Raw genomic sequence first — 21,957 nt, 5'->3', positions numbered from 1 at the left:
TGCATCAACCCTATCAAGTCCTGTAAGGATTTTGTGAGGTTTCAGAGAGATCACCTCTCAGTCTTCTAAATGCAAGAGTACAGGGATGCTGCTTAATGCTCTCATGCAGAGTGCTGATTCATAATAGTGTTCTTGGCCCTCCAGTCTGAACATTCAAGTACATGGAGGCACAAAAGACTGCACATGCTGGAATCTGGAGCAAAGAAACAAACTGATGGAGGAGCTCAGTGGAGGAAAAGGGACAGTCAACGTTTCGGGTTGAGATGCTGTGCCGCTGCTGGAGTTGCTCCAGCAGTTTTTTTAGTTACTCTCAGGTACATGCCCAACTGCACTTTAAAAATTTACTCGTTTGAAAACCCGGCCTCCCCCTGCTATGTTGGGAATCTGAGTGGTCGTCTGTCCTCTCTGCTCTTCGTCATTGTGTGCTGGGATCTTTGATGCCAGGAACTTAAGCACAGGCCCTGCCCTCTCTGCTGCTGTGCCACGATGCTCAGCACTGAGATGTGGGGCTCAGGGCTATACCCTGGCTGGCACAGTGAGTGGGGATGTGATGGATGCTGCTGTTTCCCTCTCACTGTGTTTGCCTCCACTGCCCTTCCCCCCTCTCTTGTTAACAACCTAGGTTACTGCCACAGCTGCAGGGAGGGCAGGGATTCACAGCAGGTCCCTGGCACACAAGTTCCCAGTCCAGCAGCATGCAGCTATCAGCCAGGATTTTAATGAATGATGGAGCAGATTCAAAGGGCTGAATGATCTACTCCTGCTCATATTTTTTAATGAGCACAGCAATAGGGAGGGCAGGGATTCACACCAGGTTCCTGGCACAGCAGCACTGATGACTTTTTAAGCACTGATTCGATTGCTGCTCTCATTTCTGGGAACAATACACAAGGTATCAGTGTGTAGGTCCAGTCTGCTCAACCTCCCCTCATGACAAACCCATCACAGCAATCAATCTGCTCAACGTTCACTGCATTTCCTCAATTGCAATTATATCCTGCATATACCTGCAGGCCATACCTGCATACATTATTCCAGATGCTGTCTCACCAATGCCCTATATAATTAGAGCAAGAAGTTTCTACTTGTGGACTCAAAGTCACTTGCAATTAAGGCCAATATTCTGTTTGATTTCTTGAGTGCTTGCTGTACCTATATCATTTTTCAATGATTCATATACAATGTAACCCAGGTCCTTCCAAATACCAAACACATTTAATCTCACCCATATAAAAATACTTTATCTTTACATATTTTTCCATATTATGTTCCATCTGTCATGCTGTGCCATTTACTTAACCTGTCTATATCCCTGAAGCCTTCTGCATCCTTCTCACAGCCTACCACCTCACCCAATTTTGCACCAAACTTCAGTGCATTATCTTTGATCCCTTCATTCATGTTAATTCCTGCTGCATTCAATCTGTCCCATCTCCTAACGCAAAAATGACTCATTAATTCAGACAGTTTTCTGCTTGTTAACTAATCCTCAATCCACACCAGTATTTTAATAATTTTTATAATAATTTAATAATTTAATAATATTTTAATAATGTTTAATAATTGTTGTGTGCCTCCTGCAAGTCCAAGTATACCATAGCCTGTTCCACCCATCTATTCTGCTAGTGACAAATATAAAGAATTCCAACAAATTTGTCAAACATGACTTCTCTTTCATAAATCCATGTTGATTCTACCCAGTACCATTATTGTTTTTCAAGTGCCCTATTACCACTTCATTAATAATAGATTATAGCATTTTTCCTATTACTGGAAACTCTTTCACCATGTTAGGATATTCTAAGACAACTTTCAGTAATTGACATTTTTCAGTGTAATTAGTGTTGGAAATTGCTCTGTTGAAGCTTTTTTTCTCGGCATATGGCTTGTATAGTTTGCAGAAGGAAACAAAAGCTATCATACATCCTCAATACTTCATGTCTACTGAGAACAGAATGCATTATGGGGAGGAATGGATGACCACTAAAGGGCACATGATCGATGAGGCATATAATGCAGGAAACCAAGAACATCAGTAAAGGATAACTTAATCTCAGAATATTTTCAATCATAAAACTCTTGACTAGTCTTTTTTCCACACCAGTTTATTCCTGACCTTTTCTGATGGTAGTAATATAAACCCACAACTATTTATTTCTGTAACCACCTAAAAGGAAAAAGACAGGCTCAATATGAAAGGTGGCTACAAAAGGAAAATTATATTCCACTTACATTTTACTGAAGTTGTAAACCAAATAAGAAAATCGTGCTGTATGAAAATCATACACTTTCCAAATTCTCGCATTAAATCTCAATGGCCAAGAATGACCCCATGCCTACTTTGACATCATAAATTAGGCTTTAAGTAGAAATCCAGACATGGAATTGTGCACATTTATGAGCATTGTCTCAAGTATGTATTGAATTAAAACAAATACAGAATTTCAAATCATAGCACTTGCTCCAAAAACCGGTTGAATTACAGATTTTGTGGTTGAATGGGTACAGGGAAACCAATTCTAACTAATATAATTCACTTCACCTTTGAATAGTGCATTGATGAATAAACATAGGCCAAAATAGTGTGAAGGTTGTAAGTCAGTGTTCATCACAGATTGCTTTCCTCCTATATATCTTTGTAAACATCTACATTTCTTCTGAGGTTGGCAGCATACAGGCATTTTACAATGATGATGTTGATTTTGGGCTTTTAAAAGAGGCAGATAGTTGTGGCATGTAGCTGGACAAAAAAACAAAGTGGATCTTGCAGCTTTCAGACTTATGCTGAGCTTTCATCAACTATCCGGGAAGCCAGAGTCCCATGGAGAAATTCATTCCTTTGCTTCTAGGAAAAGAGTTTCCTGAGGATAGAGTTTCACCTCCAGCAATGTTTCAGTTGGATCAAACTGAGATACCTGTTAAAATAAAAGAGTAAGTATTATTTTCATACAAAAAACATTTAACCTACTTACTATTTCATTGACACAAAACATATCTTTAAACAAGGTGTGGGTACCTCACTGAGTGATTCAGTTTTATTCATATATGACTGACAAGAACTGCTCTCATTTTCCACAGAGAATCAACCAAATCCGTCACAATAAAAAAACTCTTTTTGGGATAAAGTATAGTTTCTCATTTAACCTGAAAGCACAGGAGTTAAGCATTTGCAGATAGTTTCCTTCTTTATTATGCACATTACATTTAGTTCTTCTCTGCACCATTTCAACTGTAATTAGTCTTTTTTTTTCCACTTCCTCTGCTGTTAGAAAGTTGTTCAGACTTGTCGCTAGACTGTGCTACGTGACCCATGTTCACTGGCATACAGGAATATGCCAGAATACAGACGTTGCAGATCAACATCTCAGTCCTGAAGACAAATTTGTTATTCCCCTACTTCACTACAGGGGAAGGAATAATATCATAGTACACATGGGGACAGCAGGGAAGACTCAACAAATTACTCCTTCAATGGATATGGTATATTTACTGCATCTTATTCAACCCCATGGTCTTCTCAGAAGGAAAGACACCAAGTACATCAATATTCAACGGCCAACAACAAAATTTCTGGCTCTGGCAAGCATCCAGGATGCAAGATCTCCAACGATATACTATATAGGAGGGTACGGTAGTGTAGCGGTTAGCGTGACGCTATTACAGCGCCAATGACCTGGATTCAATTCCGGCCACTGTCTGCAAGGAGTTTGTACATTCTCCCTGTATGTCTGCGTGGGTTTCCTCCGGGTGCTCCTGTTTCCTCCCACATTCCAAAGACGTATGGGTTAGGAAGTTGTGGGCATGCTATATTGGCACCAGAAGCGTGGCGACACTTGTGGGCTGCCCCGAGAACACTCTATGCAAAGATGCATTTCACTGTATGCTTCGATGTACATGTGACTAATAAAGATATCTTATCTTGAGCCAAAAGACCAATGGAGTACACAAAATTCCATTTTAAGGATATTAGAAAGGGTATGAAAGTCTTCAGATTATGAGAAGTGAAAAATGGTAGCTTATGAATGATACGGACATAGAGGGCAAGGTTAGATAGATCCTAGAGCAGGATAAAATGTTGGCACAATATTGTGGGCCGAAGGGCCTGTACTGTGCTGTAATGTTCTATGACAAAAGCGAATTGTGACATTGATTTTGTATAAGAATGGACCATTGGGTTTTCAATAGCTCAATATTGGATGTCAGTGTCAAAAGCATGGCTACAGAACCATAGATCACTTTACATCATTAGTAGAAACACCTTGAGTTGTGGCTTACTCTATTTTTCCTAAATTGGCTTGGTTAGTTGTGAATGGCTTCAAAGCTTGAAGGTTGCATACCCATCATAGATGGAAGTATGCAAGCCAAGGGTGTCATCAACCTAGGCAGAAACATGGACACAGGAGCTACGGTTTTCCATTGTAGTGAATTGGGACACTACAGTATATGACAGAACTTATGCCTATTTCAACAACAGGAAAACTGACTGAAACCATCTTGGGTGACATGTAGTATTTCAGCATGCTTCCTGAAATTCAATGGTGAGTCAACATGAAAGGGAATTCGGCAATTAGCTACAAGAGATCTGGAGACCTGTACTTGCTGGGAATTTCAAAGCTGTCAGTACCATCACCCATTAAAATAGCTTATAGAATTCATTGCCACATCATCTAGGGAAATGACAGACTGCAAGGAAGAACTGGTAACCTGACAAATGGTGGAAATATGTTGAATGATGTAGTTCCCTTATTTGGATTTAATTCTAAATAAACAAAGAATACACATTCACATACATAACTCAGAGCTGCCAGATTAGTTGCTGTTATTTCACCCACTTCTGCCCATCCTGATTCTATCAGAAAGTTTGCACATACAAAGGAGAAGATCCTCCCAGAAATCATTGCTGAAAATGAGAGAAAAATCAGTATGTGCGAGAGAAAGCCGATGAATCACATGAAAGAATAAGTTTTGTGGGATGAAAATTCCCCATGTAACAGAAAAAAATAATTACATTTTGAATTCACACTCAAAGCTACAGAAACTTTCCCAAAGTTGTAAAAAAAAGTTGCCAAAGTAACAAATGAAAGTAACATTTAAACACTGCTTCATAACAACCTGAGCATAACGCCCTAACAGAAACTATTGTACAAGTGCACTCACCTGGTGAAAAGGTCATTTTGGTTTATTATAAGAAAAATTCCTGTAGTTTAGCACACAAACAGGTGGGACGATAAAGCCATTCAGATTTGCTTTACAGAATTAATTATCACCATTCTCTGGCACAGCACTGTTCAATTATTAGAATACTATTGAGCTCTGTTCAATAATCTTACCTTTAAAGTCTATATCTCCTCTAAACAATACTTGCATGTTAAATTCATAATTTAATCATTTAATGTAAATAAAGCTTAAGGTGTTCACAAAAATATTTCAGCAGTTTTAAAAAAAATTAAAAACTGTAATAAAAAATTAAAACACCAAATCAGATTTACTAATAGCTTGAATTAAAACTTCATATACATTTCGCTACAAGCAGTCCCCAGGTTATGACAAGGTTCTGTTTCTGAGAACTGTTCATAACCTGAACTGTTCATAAGTTGGAAGTGAACAAAAACATCGTGTGGGAGAGGATCACAGGTGCTGGAAGGGCAGCCCTCACCGAGTCAGTGAGCGAGTCCGCTGAGGCCTCCCAGCTCTGCTCGACCCTGCCCGATTACAGCTTGGGAGGGGGGGGGGGGGGGGGGGGGGGGAGAGAAAGAGGGGTTGGAGAGAAGAAATGCGGAAGTGCTCCATTCCCATCTAGCAGAAAATAATTGCACCTCCCCAGCAGCCAGCAAATCCATCCCCAACCATCCCACTGGTCTCCCAAATGCTCATTCGTATGCTTGGGGTGTCCTATAAGTTAGGCATTCATAACCCAGGTAGAGGCTGTAGATCTTTTAACCTGATCTATGGCTAGCATCCACCTTCTGCTGGATCCTCTGGTCATACTGACTGATTGTGACCCAGTCGCCCAGTGTTCTGGAGGTCTTGCTGCTGTGACTAAGGTAGAGCAGGCTGCAAGTAATGACTAAGCCTCAGCTGGTGTAAACTGAGGCTCTCCTCCTTTCCCCTAACCACTTGAATGGCCTTCTGGTAGCACGTGTTGTCAAAGGCCTTTCCACCATTTCCAAATGTCTTTTAAATGTGATTTAATACCTATTTGTTATAGAAATTAATTTAAGAAAAATAAATTAGAAAACAAACCACTTTGCTACATTTATCCATGTGTGCCAGCAGTAGCTGGCATAAAGTGGAGAGATCAGAAACAACATTTACTTTTCTGAGGCAAGGAGACATATAGAATGCCCCTGGACTAGAGAACACCCCAAAACACAAGAAAGTAGGAGCAGATAGCCATCAGCCCCCTCAAACCTGTCCCACCATTCAATATCATCATGGCTGATCTAATGTTGGTCTCAACTCCTCAATTGTGCCAGTTCCCCATACCTCAATTCCTCAATCTATCAAATATTTATCCACCTCCATTTTAAATACTTCTAATGATCCAACTTCCACCACCCTCTGGGATTGGGAATTCCAGAGGTTCGCCACCCACTGCGAGAAGAAACTTCTATGGATCTCAGTTTTAAATGATCAGTCCCTTATCCTGCAGTTATGTCCCCTTGTTTGAGATTTTCCCACTCATGAAAATATCCCAACATCTACCCTGTCAAGCCTCCTTAGGATCTTACATGTTTGAATAAGGTAATCCTTCATTCTTCTAAACCCCAAAGAATACAGGCCCAATCTATAGAGTCTCTCTTGGTAGCACAACCCTCTCATTCCAGGAGTTAGCCTGGTGAATCTCCTTTGTACTACCTACAATGTTACTATATCTTTTTTTTAAATTAAGGGGACCAAAACTGTACATAGTGTTCCAGGTGAGGCCGCACCAACACCTTGTACAATTGCAACAAAACTTCCCTATTTAAAAGCTCCAACTCCTTTGCAATGAAGGTCAAAATACCATTTACCTTCTTAACTGGTTGTTGGACCTACCTACTGGCTTTTTGTGACTCGTGCAATAGAACACCTTCATCACACTGTACTTTACTCATTACTCTCTCCATTTAGAGATCTGCATTTTGACTTCTCTTACCAAAGTGCATGATCTCACATGTCCATATTAAACCCTATTTGCCAGTCTTTTAACCACTCACTATCTATCTATCTACAGGTCATCCTTGAGTTACAAATGCCCAACTTTTGGACGTCCCTTCATATGAACGAGCCTTCATAATATTATTAAATTCAAAGTCCGATGTATGTACATAGGTTTGTTCCTACAAACAGCAGAACTAGTTTCCTCCCTCTCACCACTTTTAGTAATTGTTCTTTCCTATCAGTCTTGTGTTGCCATTCATTACAATACTGTGGAAGTATGGTTAACATAAGAATTTTTTTTTAACATTTTCTGCACATGGACAAAATTGGCTAAAGGATGTCTGGAAAATTGGTATTTGTTGGTTACCTGGGATGGCCTTTATTTCCCATTGCAGACTCTCAGTCTCTTTATCACAACATGCTCTTCCACATATTTTCGTAATCATACATACTGCACCTTCCTTCAGGTCATTAATGTAAACAGTGAACAACTGTGGGTCAAGAACTGATCCCTGCATTACTTCACTAGTTAGCTCCTTCCACTCTGAAAAGGACCCATTTATTTCAACTCTGTTTTCTATGACACAGCCATTTTCCAATCCATTTTAACACACTTCCTCCGACACAATGGGCTTTTAATTTATGCACCAACCTCCTATGTGGCAACTTGTCAAATGCCTTTTGGAAATCTAAAGATACTATACCTGCAAGTTCCCCTCTATCAACTCTCCTTGCTACATCCTCAAAGAATTTCAACAAATTTGTCAGACGTGATTTACCTTTCATACAACCATGTTGACTCACTATAATTATATTCAGCTTTCCTAAATGATTGGCTATTTCTTCTTTGATTATAGACATCAGCATCCTGCCAATTATAGCTGTTAAAGTAACTGGGCTGTAGTTCCCCACCTTCTGCCTTTTTTTTGAGCGAGGGAAACATTGGCTGTTTTGCGATCTTCTGTTACCTTCCGGAGTTTAGTGAGTTATGAAAAATTTCAACCAAATTTTTGGGTCCACTACCTCTGCAGCCACTTCCTTTAGAAGCAGAGCGTGCAGTCTGTTGCATCCTGGCAATTTGTCCACCTTTAGCACTCCCCATCCCCAAGAGTTTCTCCAATAGTTTATCCCTTGTAATTGGGATTTTTGAAGTTTTACCATGTTATTTGAAATTAGTTCATCTGATGTTCCCAAGATGAAGACTGATGCAAAAAGTTTATTCAACACACCTGCCATTTCTTTGATGTTATTAATTCACCAGTCTCAATCTCTAGAGACCTCACATTTACCTCTTCTATTTATATATCCATAGAAACTTTTACTGCTTCTTTTTATATTACATGCAAGTTCTCTTACAAGATTCATTTTCTTCCTGCTTATGAGCTTCTTTGACTTCTGCTACTGGATTCTAAAAACTCAGTCTTCTGGTCCACACTATCCCTTGGTACTTTGTATACCCTAGTTTTCAATTTAAAATTATCTTCTACCTCCTTTGCTAACCATGGATTGTGCCTCTTTTTGATTGGGGTAAACTCTTACAGAGCATATACACCAGCTACCTGGATATCTGCCACTGTTCTACTGACCATTCTCTTAGCTTGTTTACCCAGTTCACCTTAAACAACAACTCCCTCCTACCATTATAACTGCCCTTATTTAAATTGAAAATATTGGTTATGGACCTGTGGGTGTTCATCCTCAAACTGCGTTTGGAATTCCATCATATTGTGGTCACTACCTCCTAGGGGACCTTTAACCACAAGATCCCCTACTAATCCTTCCTCATTACACAAGGCCAAATCTAAAATAGCCCTTTCTTGCGTAGGCTTCACAATGTACTGCTCTAAGAAGCAATCCCCGAAGCATTCCACAAATAATTCTCCTGCATTAAAAAGGCAAGTTTTGTTTTAAGCCACAGTGTAGTAGGTGCCTAGAATGCACTGCCAGGGGAAGAAGTGGAAGTAGATACAATAGTAACGTTTAAGCAGCATTTAGACAGGGACATGAACACGCAGGGAATGGAGGGATATAGAACATGTGCAGGGGGATGGGATTAGTTTGGATTAGCATCTTGGTCATGGTGCTATGGACAGTTTGCACATGCTCCCTGCAGACCCCATCCTTGAATATGCAGGGAACAAGAACCTTGTACCTATTAGACAAGAGTAAGGCTGAGGCTCATCATGAACTCTAGATCCCTTGACCTCCCTCTTCTGCAGTCAATGGTATTGGTTTACTATCGTCACTTGTACCGAGGTACAGTGAAAAACTTGTCTTGCATACCGATTGTACAGGTCAATTCATTACACAGTGCAGTTACATTAAGTTAGTACAGAGTGCATTGAGGTAGTACAGGTAAAAACAGTAACAGTACAGAGTAACACCATCTTGTCCCTGACCATTCACCAATTTAAAGGTAGTTAATCTTAGGGGTGTGACTGTCTCCTGAAATGCCATGTCCAGGCAATTCTCCCCCTTCTTGACATGTTGCAGTGATAAACAGTGACTATCTCTGTAGCTTGAACTCCACCTCATCGAGCCTGAGCCAAAGTTCCTCAAGCAGCCAACACTTGCTGCAGAGATGGTCACTGTTTACCACCAGTTCCCATATGTTGCAACTACAATACATCACCTGCACAGCTATCTGTTCTAAATTAGTTGTATTTATTAGGTGAATTAGTTTATATTAGTATTTACCACTTTAGAAATAAAGACCTTGCTCACATAAGAAGAGGTCAGAAGAATCTATAGGCACAGAAAAGTGGAACATACTGATGAGCATACTGAAAACACCAGTGGTTCTGTATGAAACTACTGGCTGGCTGTCAGCGCCATTCAGCTCATTGTTTAAACAAAAGTCATCTGACCTGGAGGACTCTCTTGAAAGCTTAATGTTTAGAATTGTTAGGTATTTTTGTGAATTGGTCTTCTGAAACATTTACTTTCTGGACCTGCTAAACTTACATTTAATTAACCTCCTATCTTCATATTTTTCATGTGTGCATACATCATATTGATATTCTACACCATAAATAAAGTGTTAACTATTGGTGGATATTCAATTTCGTTAATAGCCAGAATATGATAAAAAATAGTCTTGCTTTCACTTCAACCCACTGAGAGTATTTATGCAAATAAAATTAAGCTATGCCAAATAAATTCATCAAACTACTAGACTTAGTTAGTACTGTTGTTGTCAAAACACCCACAAAAGTCATCACATCTTGAAAAACAGTATGTGCTAAATCGTTAATTTTATTTCCTGTTTAAGGGAGTGTTATCTTGTAAATAAGGTATATGACATTGTGGGATTCTGCAATTTGGTTAACTCTGTGAAGATCCTGAAAGTATTTTGGACATTTTCTTCTCTCCCCACCTCCCTACCCCCTGCCAAGTAGCTAAGAATGCCTATAAGAATTCAAGTAACAAGAAACCCCATCTGACCATATTGGAATATTTAAGTTTTGAATAAGATTTATATATAGGCAGGTTATAAAAATATTATTTAAAATAAACATCTGACAAAAACACTTTTTAAACAATAGAGAACCTTGGCAACAATTAGCACAGAACATTTCTGTTCTGAACTGCTCATCTTGAAATGATAAATATGCCACAATATAAAAACCAATCCAATGGAGGGTGGCTATTGCACTCCAATCATCTATTATACAATCCCAGGAATATCCTTGAGAAATAAAAGCTGCCTACTTCAGAATGATCTATCATAACCAGAGTTTATTCCTATTCAGTTAAGCCATGAAATTTAAATTATATTGTGCATTACTGTTCCATTACAGTAACAGTGGCATCTACACAACAGGGAAGACTGCCCAGCTATGACCTATCCATAAAAAAACATGATTATTCCAGCTCAGCTAATTACTGACCCATCAGTCCACTCTCAATCAGCAGCAAAGTGATGGAAGGTTACTTGACAGTGTTCTTAAGCAGCCATTACTCATTAATAACATGCTCGCTGATGCTCAGTTGGAGTTTCACCAGAAATATTTGGGCCAGACCTCTGGTAAGCAGACAAAAGAGCTGAATTTGAAAAGGGAACTGTGAGACACTGCCCTAGACATCAAGGCAGCACTTGACTGAGTGTGGTAATAAGGACCTTTGATAAAACCTGAAGTCCTTGGGAAAACCTAAAGCCCACTGATTGGTCATACTTTGCATAAAGGAAATTGGCTGTGGTACCTAGGAGTCAAACAAGTTAACCTCAGGATATTGTTGCAGAAATTCAGCAGGGTAGAGTTGTTGACTCAACAATCTTCAGTTGTTTCAGCAATGACCCCTTCTTTTATCATGAAGAGGAGATGCTCAATTCCATTTGCAGCTTCTCAAATAAAAATGAAATACCCCATGCCTGATTTTAGCATGATGGCCTTCAGGCATGAGCATTTATTTGGCAAGTAATATTCATGCCAAAGCATGACTATTTCCAACCAGAGAGAACCTAACCATTACCACTACTGAGTCCCTCACCAGAATCACAAAAAATTCAGGTCTGACTCCCCAAAACCTTGTCCCCCTCTACAAAGCCCAATCAGGAATGTGCTGGCAGTGTCTTGATTTGCCTGGACAAGTGCTGCACCAACATTCAAGAAACTAATCACCATCCAGAGGAAACAGGCTGATTTGATTGGCAGTAGATCCAGTATTTTACATATTCAGCCTCTGTACAGCATACATCACCTGCAAAATGCATGTTATTCATGAAAGCTGTTTGATAATATCTTCAACACTTGCAAACTCTGCTACATAGAGATGGTAGTTGTGTTGTTGGAGATCAATAAACAGTCTCATGACACGATTGTAGGAGTTCCTCAGGGCAGTAATGACTTGACCATCTTCAACTGCTTCATCTATGACCTTCATTTCTTTGTCAGAAGAGTGCATACACTATGATATCTCCAACCTGAAGGTTTTCCTCCAAATCACACACTGTCCTAACATGAAAATAATTACTATTCCTTCAGTTACCTGGTCTGAATTCTGGAACACTCTGCTCCATAGCACTGCAGAAGCACCTTCGTTAGAAGTGCAGCAGATCAACTTGTCAGCTCACCACCAACTTCATCATGGGCAATTAGAGATGGGAAATAAATGCAGGCCTTGCTTGGGATGGCACATCCCAGAAATGAACTGAGAAATACTGTAGAAGACAATATCTGCAGAACTATTCAAGAATTAATTTACTAAAATCTAAGAGGACATGCTTGGAAAAAAGTCTAATTTAGGATAAATCAGAGTCATACAGTATGAAAAGGGATCTTTTGACCCACTGAGTCTACACAAACCATTAAACACCCGTCAATGCCAATCCAGTGAAATTGGAAGAATTTGTGGAGACAGCACTGGTGATGTTTTTGGAGTTCCTTGAGATGTCTGCTTTAAGTAGTCCAGGTGTCAGGATTGTATAGGAGGGCAGGGATCACTGCTGCCTGGTAGACCAGGGAGTTTTGTGCCAGGTCTGAGGTCTTGATTTTCAAATACTCTTTCCTCCAGCACCAAATGTTGTGCTGGCACCATGAAGGTAGTGGTGAACTTTGTCACTTGTGTCTGCCTTTGCTGAGAAGCGGCTCCCAAGATATGGGAAGTAGTTCATTTTCTCCAGGGTTTTGCCATGAACCTTTATTGTCAAAGGGTAAGGTGGTGCAGCAGGGACAGATTAGTAGAGGATCTAGGTCTTGTGGATGTTGAATATAAGATCCATCTTCTCACACTTCATTGAACAAGCTGATAACACCTAGGAGCTCGGCCACCAAGTGTGCACTAACACAAGCGTTGTCTGCATTTAGCAGCTCAACTGCTGAAGTTCCAGTGACCTTAGTTTTGGAGTGCAACTGCCTAGGCTGCACGGTTGAACAGTTTCCCATTAGCTGAAGATTAGCTCCATTCCCACAGGTGGTTTGCTAGAGATGAGATGTAAAACTGTGCCAAGAAAGACCAAGAAAAATGAGGCAGTCTAGGAAACGTTGGAAAGCAACTTAAATCATGTTTGATTGCTAACTTTTTCTGAGTTCTGACAAAAGGTCATCAACCTGAAACATTAATTTTCTCTCTCTCTACAGATGCCACCTGACTTGCTGAGTATTCCAAACAAATTTTCATTCTGGATTTCTAACATCTGCAGTTTTCTGTCTTCTGATAAATCTATTGTCAATTGTCTCTTCAGGAAGAGATTAAACAAGCAAACTGGTTAGGCAAAGCTTTTTTTTAAAAAAGAAAAAAAAAGCTTCATCAGCATAAAGCTGTCTGTAAAGTAGAGCAATACACAAAAAGTGCTGGAGGAACTCAGCAGGTCAGGCGGCATCTATGCCCCCTTCCTTTCCAGTCACGATGAAGGGTCTTGGCCCAAAACGCCGACTGTTTATTTCCCTCCATGGACGCTGCCTGACCTGCTGAGTTCCTCCAGCACTTGTTGTGTATTGCTCCAGATTCCAGCATCTGCAGAATTTCTTGCGTCTCTATAAAGTAGAGGGCATCTTATCATTTGGCCAGCACTTTTGATGGCTACGTTGTTTGATTTCACATGTGTGGATGTGACTTGACTGCATGGTGGTTTTGAAAGCAGCTGATCCATGATGCAGAAAGGATCCATTCCGAATTCATTTGCTTTTATCAGCTTGACAGGGTGCATCTTCTTTATACCGCAGATAATAAATGGTGATTCCTTTTCAGGTAAGTAGCAATGAAGTTTGGAGGGATGTTAAATCTGTTTCTTCATTTCCCTAGAGAGTTCCTGCATGTAGTTAATCATCTTGTATTTTTCCTTAGCAAAATAGGTCTTATAGTTTTAGCAAGCCATATTTACAAATAGTTCATTCCACTCATGATCAGTGGAGTGGGTGGTAAAGTGAAATGTATCAATAATCAATTTTGATCTGTGACTGAATTCAAATTAAATGAAGCATTCGCTGAAGGTGAGCTACTAAGCTGGGAATTCTAATACAAAGTAGAAAGTAAAATTGTGGTCAAATTAAGCAATTAATTTCAAATACAAATGGGACTTCTGTGCATAGATTTTGATTCCAATTAATATGGTATCCTTAAAAGATTTTATACATTTTGTACTTCGAGATTCATTTATTATATGCATTAGGTACTTTAAGGGTTACTATTAATTATAATGTGCAAGGGATCATATGTTTATATTTTCTCACTACAGAATCCATTCCTTACTGTCAACTAATATTACATTGGAATTACTTGTTAATTTCAGCACATTCATGCATCAGAAAGGAGGCAATTTCCAGTTTAACTCATGTCAGCTTTGTTTTGCAGGCTTGCATCTAATGAGATGGCACTTTTTAAATCCCTAAAGAAAACTCAAATGTGAGGACTTGAGCGAGAATGGTAGCAGCCAAATGCACAGAACTGCAGCTTTATCTGATAATAATGAAAAAACACAAAATGTTCCACTTAACTGTATTCACTAGGTTATAGCTGAACAAGGGATCCTGTATTCAAGGACAATAATCAAATTTATTTTAACATAGTATGTTGTAATTTTTGGCTCCATGTTGTCAGTTAAACGTTAATAGTAGCCTGAAATATTAAACTAAAATTTATTTACCTGAAAGCTTGTATGAGAACACACAAATTATGGTCATACATAGAGATCATGCCTCTTGCTGCCCTTCAAACATTGAATTCACTAAGGACAGCAGAGTTTGCAAATGTTTACACCATTATCCAATTAACAGACAATAACACTCCAGCATCTGTCAACAAACAAAGCTGTTGTTTTGCTTCGCTCCAAGGCATTTCTGTTCATCTGGCTTGTATGTGTGCTTAATTAACACACCGTACTAGTCTATTGTAAATAACTTTCTATGATCTTATTTTATATAGGTCTCTATAATCTCCTTTTGTCAGCTTATTTTGCTCTTTTGGCCATGGTGACCTATTACACCCTTCAGGATATCAGCAAATTGAATTTCTATGTCGTTCCTAAATAAGGGAGATGAAAAGCATTTTCAACAGTGTTATTTGGACAAAATTTCATTTGTAAGGTTAAAATAACTGCAGGGTGATGGTAAGAAATGTAGGGTGGTCAGAAGGACAGAAAATGGATGTGACTTTACTTCACCAATTTTGTAAAGCATAAATTCTGGAAGTATCCACAGTGGAGGAAGGAAGAGGAAAATAAAAATGTGTACATTGACAAATTAAGAGAAAACACAAGAGTTCCACTGAAATGAAAGGCACTGATATGACAGACACAATTTTCTCTGTGATCTTACTGGGCTCCACTTATTTGATAATCTTAAAAAAAATTCCTCCTGTCTTTCAAAATCATAACATTCTTCTCTCTGATAACTCTGACTCATCATCCCAGTTCAGTTTTGAGAAACTGTACAAAACATGTTGCAACTTTATCTAAATGTCAATTTTACCATGTGATACAATCAATATCTTTTCCACCTCATAACTGTATGACCCAACACTGTATTCTTGTACAAGCAATGCATCAACTTTGAGTAATGATTTGCTCAAAAGTCCTTGAAACAAATAACGATATTTTATGTTGCTGCACCCAGATGAGTACAGTTTTGGAGAGGTGAGATTTTGGCCAAAAATACTTGAATTAGAGCAAACTGGGGACTTTGGATGGCCATTGTAAACCATGCACCAAATATATTTCTATATATTTCAAATATTCTAAATTCCTTTATAATAAGAATGTTCTTCATAAATATGCCACAATAATTATGCCATCTTGCAGTATTTACCAAACTCAAAATGTGGATCCATTAGTTACTTGCTTAAGTAGAGGAAAAAATGAGATATAAATTACCTTATACTAAGTTAATTTTCTGACAATCAGGTGTAAATATTTCCTAAACTAAGTTAGACGAGGGCAGTGATCTTTTACTTAAAATTGGGCAGATCATCTCAGATCTGCCAGCTTTTACTTACTTAAATGGATAGAAACTTGAGACTCCTGTGCCACAGGCTAAAGTCCATTCTTCCTTTCCGATCCTGGACATCTGCACTGCACCAATGGACCCCCCATGAAGTCCAGTGCAGCAGAGCATTAAATACATATCCCAAAACAAACTAGAAACACGCTTTCCCTTGGAGCAAGGCCCATCATAACCTCAGAACAATGATCAGGAATTTATTCATTTTATTTGATTTAATTCAGTTAATTTGAATGTATTTAGGTTTTTGATTTTTGGTAGTTTTAATTTTATTTTTTTGAAATAACTTTTGTTACTTTTAAATAGCATTCATAATCATTTAGAAACATTAAATATATTCACAAACGTTATATTAAATGACAGATTTAATAGCCTCTGAGTCTGAGTGCAGGGTCTCATCAGATGCCAAAGTCATTTTGGGTGCAGAACTTGACTCACTTGGGGAGGTCCAGAAGTAACAAGTCAGCTATGTGCCAGCCTCCTAGTAGAAGACTGTCCTGGCAGTGGCTGGCATGCTATGGAAGGTGACCAGCAAGCTCAGACAGCTTAACTATCAGATTTCCACCCAACTCTCAATCTCCACCAAATATAATGCAAATTAGCATAGTGCTTATCCAATTGCAAAATGCTCAGTTTTGGGATCAAAATAAAAATTTCATGGAAATATATAACATCTGTCATCTATCTTGTCATTGATGTGATCAATCCTTCATATACAAGGTTTCTAGGCTCAAAGAAGCAAAATTTCTAGAGGGAAGTAATATTTAAAAGGGTTATGAGAACCTACACTACATATTTATGAACTGATAGAGTGTACCACCAATGGAGTCAAACTCATTATTAAGTGAAATGTTACTTTTTTTTCCAAAATTAGCACACTAAATTATTTTAGAAAAATATACAATTATATTGATGTAGCTGAGGCTATCTTACTAACAGTAAAATGATTTCATTTCATACATATTTTTTAACATTTTAATTTACATATATATTGTTTAAGATAGACTTGTGGTTTTGGTAAACTGACAACTAAAAAATCCACTAAGTACAGGTGACCCTACATCATGGGAGGGGAGAGAAAGAATTGCTTCCTAGGAAAATGGTCCGCATCGCGATTTTCTGTAACATGAAGATGTGTCATCTGCACGTGTCAAGAAATGGGAGTTGCACAAAATAAATTTTGTGTTGATTTATTTACTCCCCCCCCCCCCCACATAAATTCCGTGAGAGTGAATTTTATTCTGTATCTCCAATTTTTGGGTAGTGACTTGTGAATTCTGTAAGGGCAAATTTCCATTACCCGAACAGCTGTAACATCTTTATATTAGAAATCCCTCATGAAATCAGAGTTAAATTATTTGCCTTATTTCTTTTGTACTTCAACTTAATTTAAATGCTATTTACAGCTTACATACTGTTTATTTCCTGATTGCATACATGTAAGGTACATTTTGGAATGTTCTGATTTATTATTTTGTTACAGGAAAAAAATTCCTATTGATCCACTTTGTGGAAACTGATGAGTTTTTCTTCAATTTAAAGTATCCTGTAACAACTACAAAATAAACCCTGTTCTTAGGTAGACCTGTAAGCTAATGCAAAACAGATTTTGGACTGATCATAGAACACAATCTTAGCTGCCAATGTGGCAAGTGTACAGGAATAATGAAAAGTCAAGGGACTTAGAATCTGGAGAGAATAATTTTCCTCACAATGTCACAAATATACTCATGGTATGTAAACTATTCTTGAAATAAGGGTGGGCTCTCTGGAATTAACAGATGGCCTACATCTGAAATTTATGTGCAAATGTTTATCAACTCGTTAGTTGATAAATCTATATGATAATACTCGGTAAAGTATGAGGACTTTTCCATATGCCAGCTTTGTAGTTGATGTCCAAAGGTACTTTTTTGAAATTGGTCCAAAAAGAAGTGGTTTGGTGCCTAGTTAGCTTTCCCTGTAGGTAATCTTCCTGCCAGCTGCTAGCATTCAGCAGATTCTACAGACAATCCAAGCAGACTTTGCTCGAAAACACATCAAGAGTTCCATACTGAAGACACAGACAGATAGCTGTAATTTTTTTTTAAAAGTGATTCAGCCACAATGTATTTATAGTATATTATCTTTCAGCTAATAAAATGTGACAAAATCTTGAAGTAAATAATCTTTCAAAAATTCAGTGTTATCATAAAGCTGAATATCATGCAGAATTCTTCCCTTTTTGCATTTCTTCCATGTGTAAAAATCAGAAAGATTAGTAATAAAACAATGTTACAGGCTTGCAACTGATTTCAAGCTCAAATGTAGAGAAAATGTGCCAGTATTTGTCAAGTCAAAGGGATGGTTGATGTTTCAGGTCAAGACCCTGCATTAAACTGGTGCAGGGACTCAACCCAAAAAATTGACTATCCCTTTGCCACCACAGATGCTGCTTGACCTGAGTTCTTCCAGAAGCTTATTTTTTGCACCAGATTCCAGCATCTCTTATACCTCCAAATATTTTTCCAAGTCTGATAGTTTAGATTTTTGCTTCCAGTTAGAGCTTTGAGTAGGTCCCATGTAGGTCACACTATCGAACAAAAAATTATATTTCCCCCTTTTGCAAAAGAATGAACATGCCAGTAAAAAGAAATTTGTGCAGTGCCAAAAGGGCGGCAATAAGGATACATTGGAAGTGAGCTGTGAAGGAGCAGGAAGGTCTATACTGCAAGGCTAACCTACTTAGATTTTTTTCAGCATGTTGCACAGCTACTGAGATTTCAGTGAAGAGCAAATTTGATGAGGATCAGGCATATTATGATTGCATGGAGTTATCTTTCTACTCCAGATGATTTACAACAAGTAAAGCAGAAATATTTGATTATTGGAACAAGTGACTACTATTCAAATCTGTTACAGAACTGATACATTCTAAGGACTTGTGGGAGATTTCTGGAAAAAGCTGTATGCCACAAATGCAAATGAACGATTTTGTATTCAAAAGAGCAGTCAGCAGCAGTCCAGCTGAAGGATATCCACTAAAAGCTGTCCTGATGTAATTAGGAATAGGTTAGCCCCACAGTGTGGGACCTCCTGCCCCTTCAATGCTTACTTCAAATCTAGGAGCTGTTGAGAAATCAGCTCAAAATCATTCTTTTAAATACAGTACCTTTATTAAGGAATCCCGTGACCAAACTCTTTAAAGGACAAGTTTAGATTGGAATGCTGGCTCCTGGCAACAAAAATATTTATTGGGCCAAATTATTTAGCTTTTCCCAGACTTACACTGATAAACTGCAAGTCTTGAACAGAATCACGCTGAGCAATGTGCCTCACCATTCCTAAACCAGCCAAACCTGCTGTAGGATTGGAGTCCCCACACTTTTGAATGGGAATTCCTTACCTGGAGATGAGGAGGGAAAAGGTAATTAAAAAAAATGTTTTAGTTATTTCTTAGTGTTTTCAGTTATTTTTTAAAATCATTTGAAAAATAATTAAAAGAAAACTACTTCAAACCTTTGAGGGGAAGCAAGCTCTGTCCCAGCCACCTCATGCCACATTGTGTTAGGATGTTCCCGAGGCAAGGCCCAAGTCAAAAACATTGCTGAAGCTGCACTGCACTTCACCATTTATCAGTCCGATGGCTCAGCTCATTTGGCCCTTTGCTTTCAGCCCAGGTAAATGCATGGAGGCAAGGACCATAGGTGGTGAGCTGAATTCAGCCCATTGTGCCCAAAATGATGATGCTTCCTCCTAAACTGTATGTTAGCAATGATACTGCAGAGAAACATTGCAATCCCACATAGAAAGCAAGTTTAACTTCCCAGCGCTTATGCTGGGGAATCCACTGACACAAGGAGTTCTCCATTGACTACAGTGCTTTAAGTTGTTTCTAAGTGTTCTTGCATGTTCTTTTTTCTGCAGTTTAAATTTTGTGCTTAATTTTTAAAAATAAAGTTAATTACAATATCTTTTGAACGTCATAAACATTCAACAATACTATGTTTTTCTAGCTTTGACAGCTGGTTACATCAATGGGTCCGTGGACAGGTCTTGATCTGCCCCTCTCACATTATGGGATGGAAATAGCTTTGCCCAGAAAGGTATCAAAAGTCAATAAGGTATCATTCCAGTGATGATGGTGAATACAAGTCCAAAATAAGTGCAAAAGGAGTAACTAAGGAATTCACAGGGTTATGGACAAACTGAATCCAAAATTTCCAAGCTCTTCTCTTAAGCTGTGCTAACTGTAAGGTGTTGAGTGGATAACTGTAAATTGTAAATCAAGCCACTTTTATGCAACAGCATGCTTTGGGGTACTGAGATAAATGGTTCCACAGATATTCTCCAGAGCACCATTGATGAATTATTGTACTTGGAATGACATGTTTTCTCAACTGAGGTTCTGGCTAGCCGTTGGTTTCCATTACACAGTTATCAAACCTGAGCATTTACACCAAAGTGTTAATCCATCCTTCTCTTCATATCCGTTGACCGTTCATCTACAAATTTCAGAGAAGAAAGCAAAAGGAAAAGCAAATTTCATTTTTAAAATTAATGTTTTTACTTTTAAGTGTCGTTTGGCATTTTTGGATCACTACTTGGAAAAAACCAGAAAAATTAGATTTCTTTTATCTTCTCCCCCTTCCCATCAGGCAGAAGATACAAAAGCCTGAAAGCACATTCCACCAGGCTCAAGATCAGCTTCTATCCCGCTGTTAAAAGACTACTGAATAGTTCCCTAGTTTGATTAGACAGACTCTTACCAGACTCACAATCTAGCTCGTTGTGACCTTGCACCTTATTGTCTACCTGCACTGCACTCTCTCTGTAATTGTAACACCTTATTCTGCACTCTGTTATTATTTTACCTTGTACTACCTCAATGCACTGTTGTAATAAATTGATCTGTATGAACGGTATGCAAGACAAGTTTTCCACTGTACCTCGGCACATGTGACAATAATAAACCAATTTACCAATTTATTTTTAATTATTCTTCAGTGTTTCAAGAGACTGTCAGAAACAAGCTAAGCCCTCACAGCTTTTATCCTTGTCAGATCTGGGGTAAAGGCTTTGCTGGTTGTCAAAGCTTTCAGGGACAGTTTAGATTGGGATTTCCAGAAGTGCCATCAAAGACTCTCTTGTCAATTCAAAAGCTGCTAAAACACAAACAAATAATATTTTAAAAAATTGTAAACAAATACTAATGCTTACCAATTCAAAGGAACACAAAAAAATATGGGCAAATTCAATTGATATTAAAATTATTGTTCACCTAATACTTACCTTTGCCTGTCACAACCACGAATGAAGCTGTTATTCCTGCACTACGAGTCCAACATCAGAACACAGTCAGAAAAAGACTAGCAAAAAGTGGCCAGCAAGTTTATGACTTGAATGTTTTTGCAAAGCCCTGCCCATAATTCTGTAACATTGGCTTTCATCTTTCCAAATTGAATGAATATTAAGTTAGTGTAGAAAAGGTGATATGATACACTTACATCTCTTCTGGGGAAGGTGCTTAGCAGTTTATATTCATCCTTTGGGAAGCCTTTGGAAGCCACAAAATCGAAGACAACTTGGAGTCTGTTGCTTGCTAGGAAACGTCGTTCAAAGAATTCCCCACGTGGTGTTCTGATACGTAGCTTACTGACAAGTTCAGTGCTCTCTTCTCTTGGCTCTGGAGGTAATGACTGCTCAAGGGACAATCGAATAGCCTGGACAAATAACAAAATAACCGGAGCAAGTCCTCAAACAAATGCAAGCACAGAGAACAGCTTTCCACCAAACTTCAGCAAAAATAGTTATCTGGTCAAAGGCCTCCCTTTGCCCATTTCAGTTATGAGACTTGTATTACACATAGTCCATAAGAGAATATACAGAAAAGATTTAC

The 21,957-nt window shown here is 38.5% G+C and overlaps 1 protein-coding gene across 1 annotated transcript in view; it reads right to left on the bottom strand.

Annotated features, from left to right (window-relative positions):
- Window positions 1–2,099: 2,099 nt before the first annotated feature.
- The window catches only part of faf1 (Fas (TNFRSF6) associated factor 1), a 227,694-nt gene continuing 207,836 nt past the window's right edge, over window positions 2,100–21,957 (bottom strand). Inside the window, exons 18-19 of the mRNA XM_052013170.1 lie at window positions 21,566–21,781; window positions 2,100–2,915 (exon numbers count right to left, since the gene is read on the bottom strand). Of these exons, the coding sequence (XP_051869130.1) occupies window positions 2,832–2,915; window positions 21,566–21,781 (300 nt within the window). The 3' untranslated portion in view covers window positions 2,100–2,831. The remainder of the gene's footprint in view (window positions 2,916–21,565; window positions 21,782–21,957) is intronic.

This window comes from Pristis pectinata, chromosome 3 (genome assembly GCF_009764475.1).
Source record: "Pristis pectinata isolate sPriPec2 chromosome 3, sPriPec2.1.pri, whole genome shotgun sequence".
Taxonomy (NCBI): Eukaryota; Metazoa; Chordata; class Chondrichthyes; order Rhinopristiformes; family Pristidae; genus Pristis; species Pristis pectinata.
The sequence above is the reverse complement of the archived record's forward strand: the minus strand, read 5'-3'. Positions and strand labels throughout refer to the sequence as shown.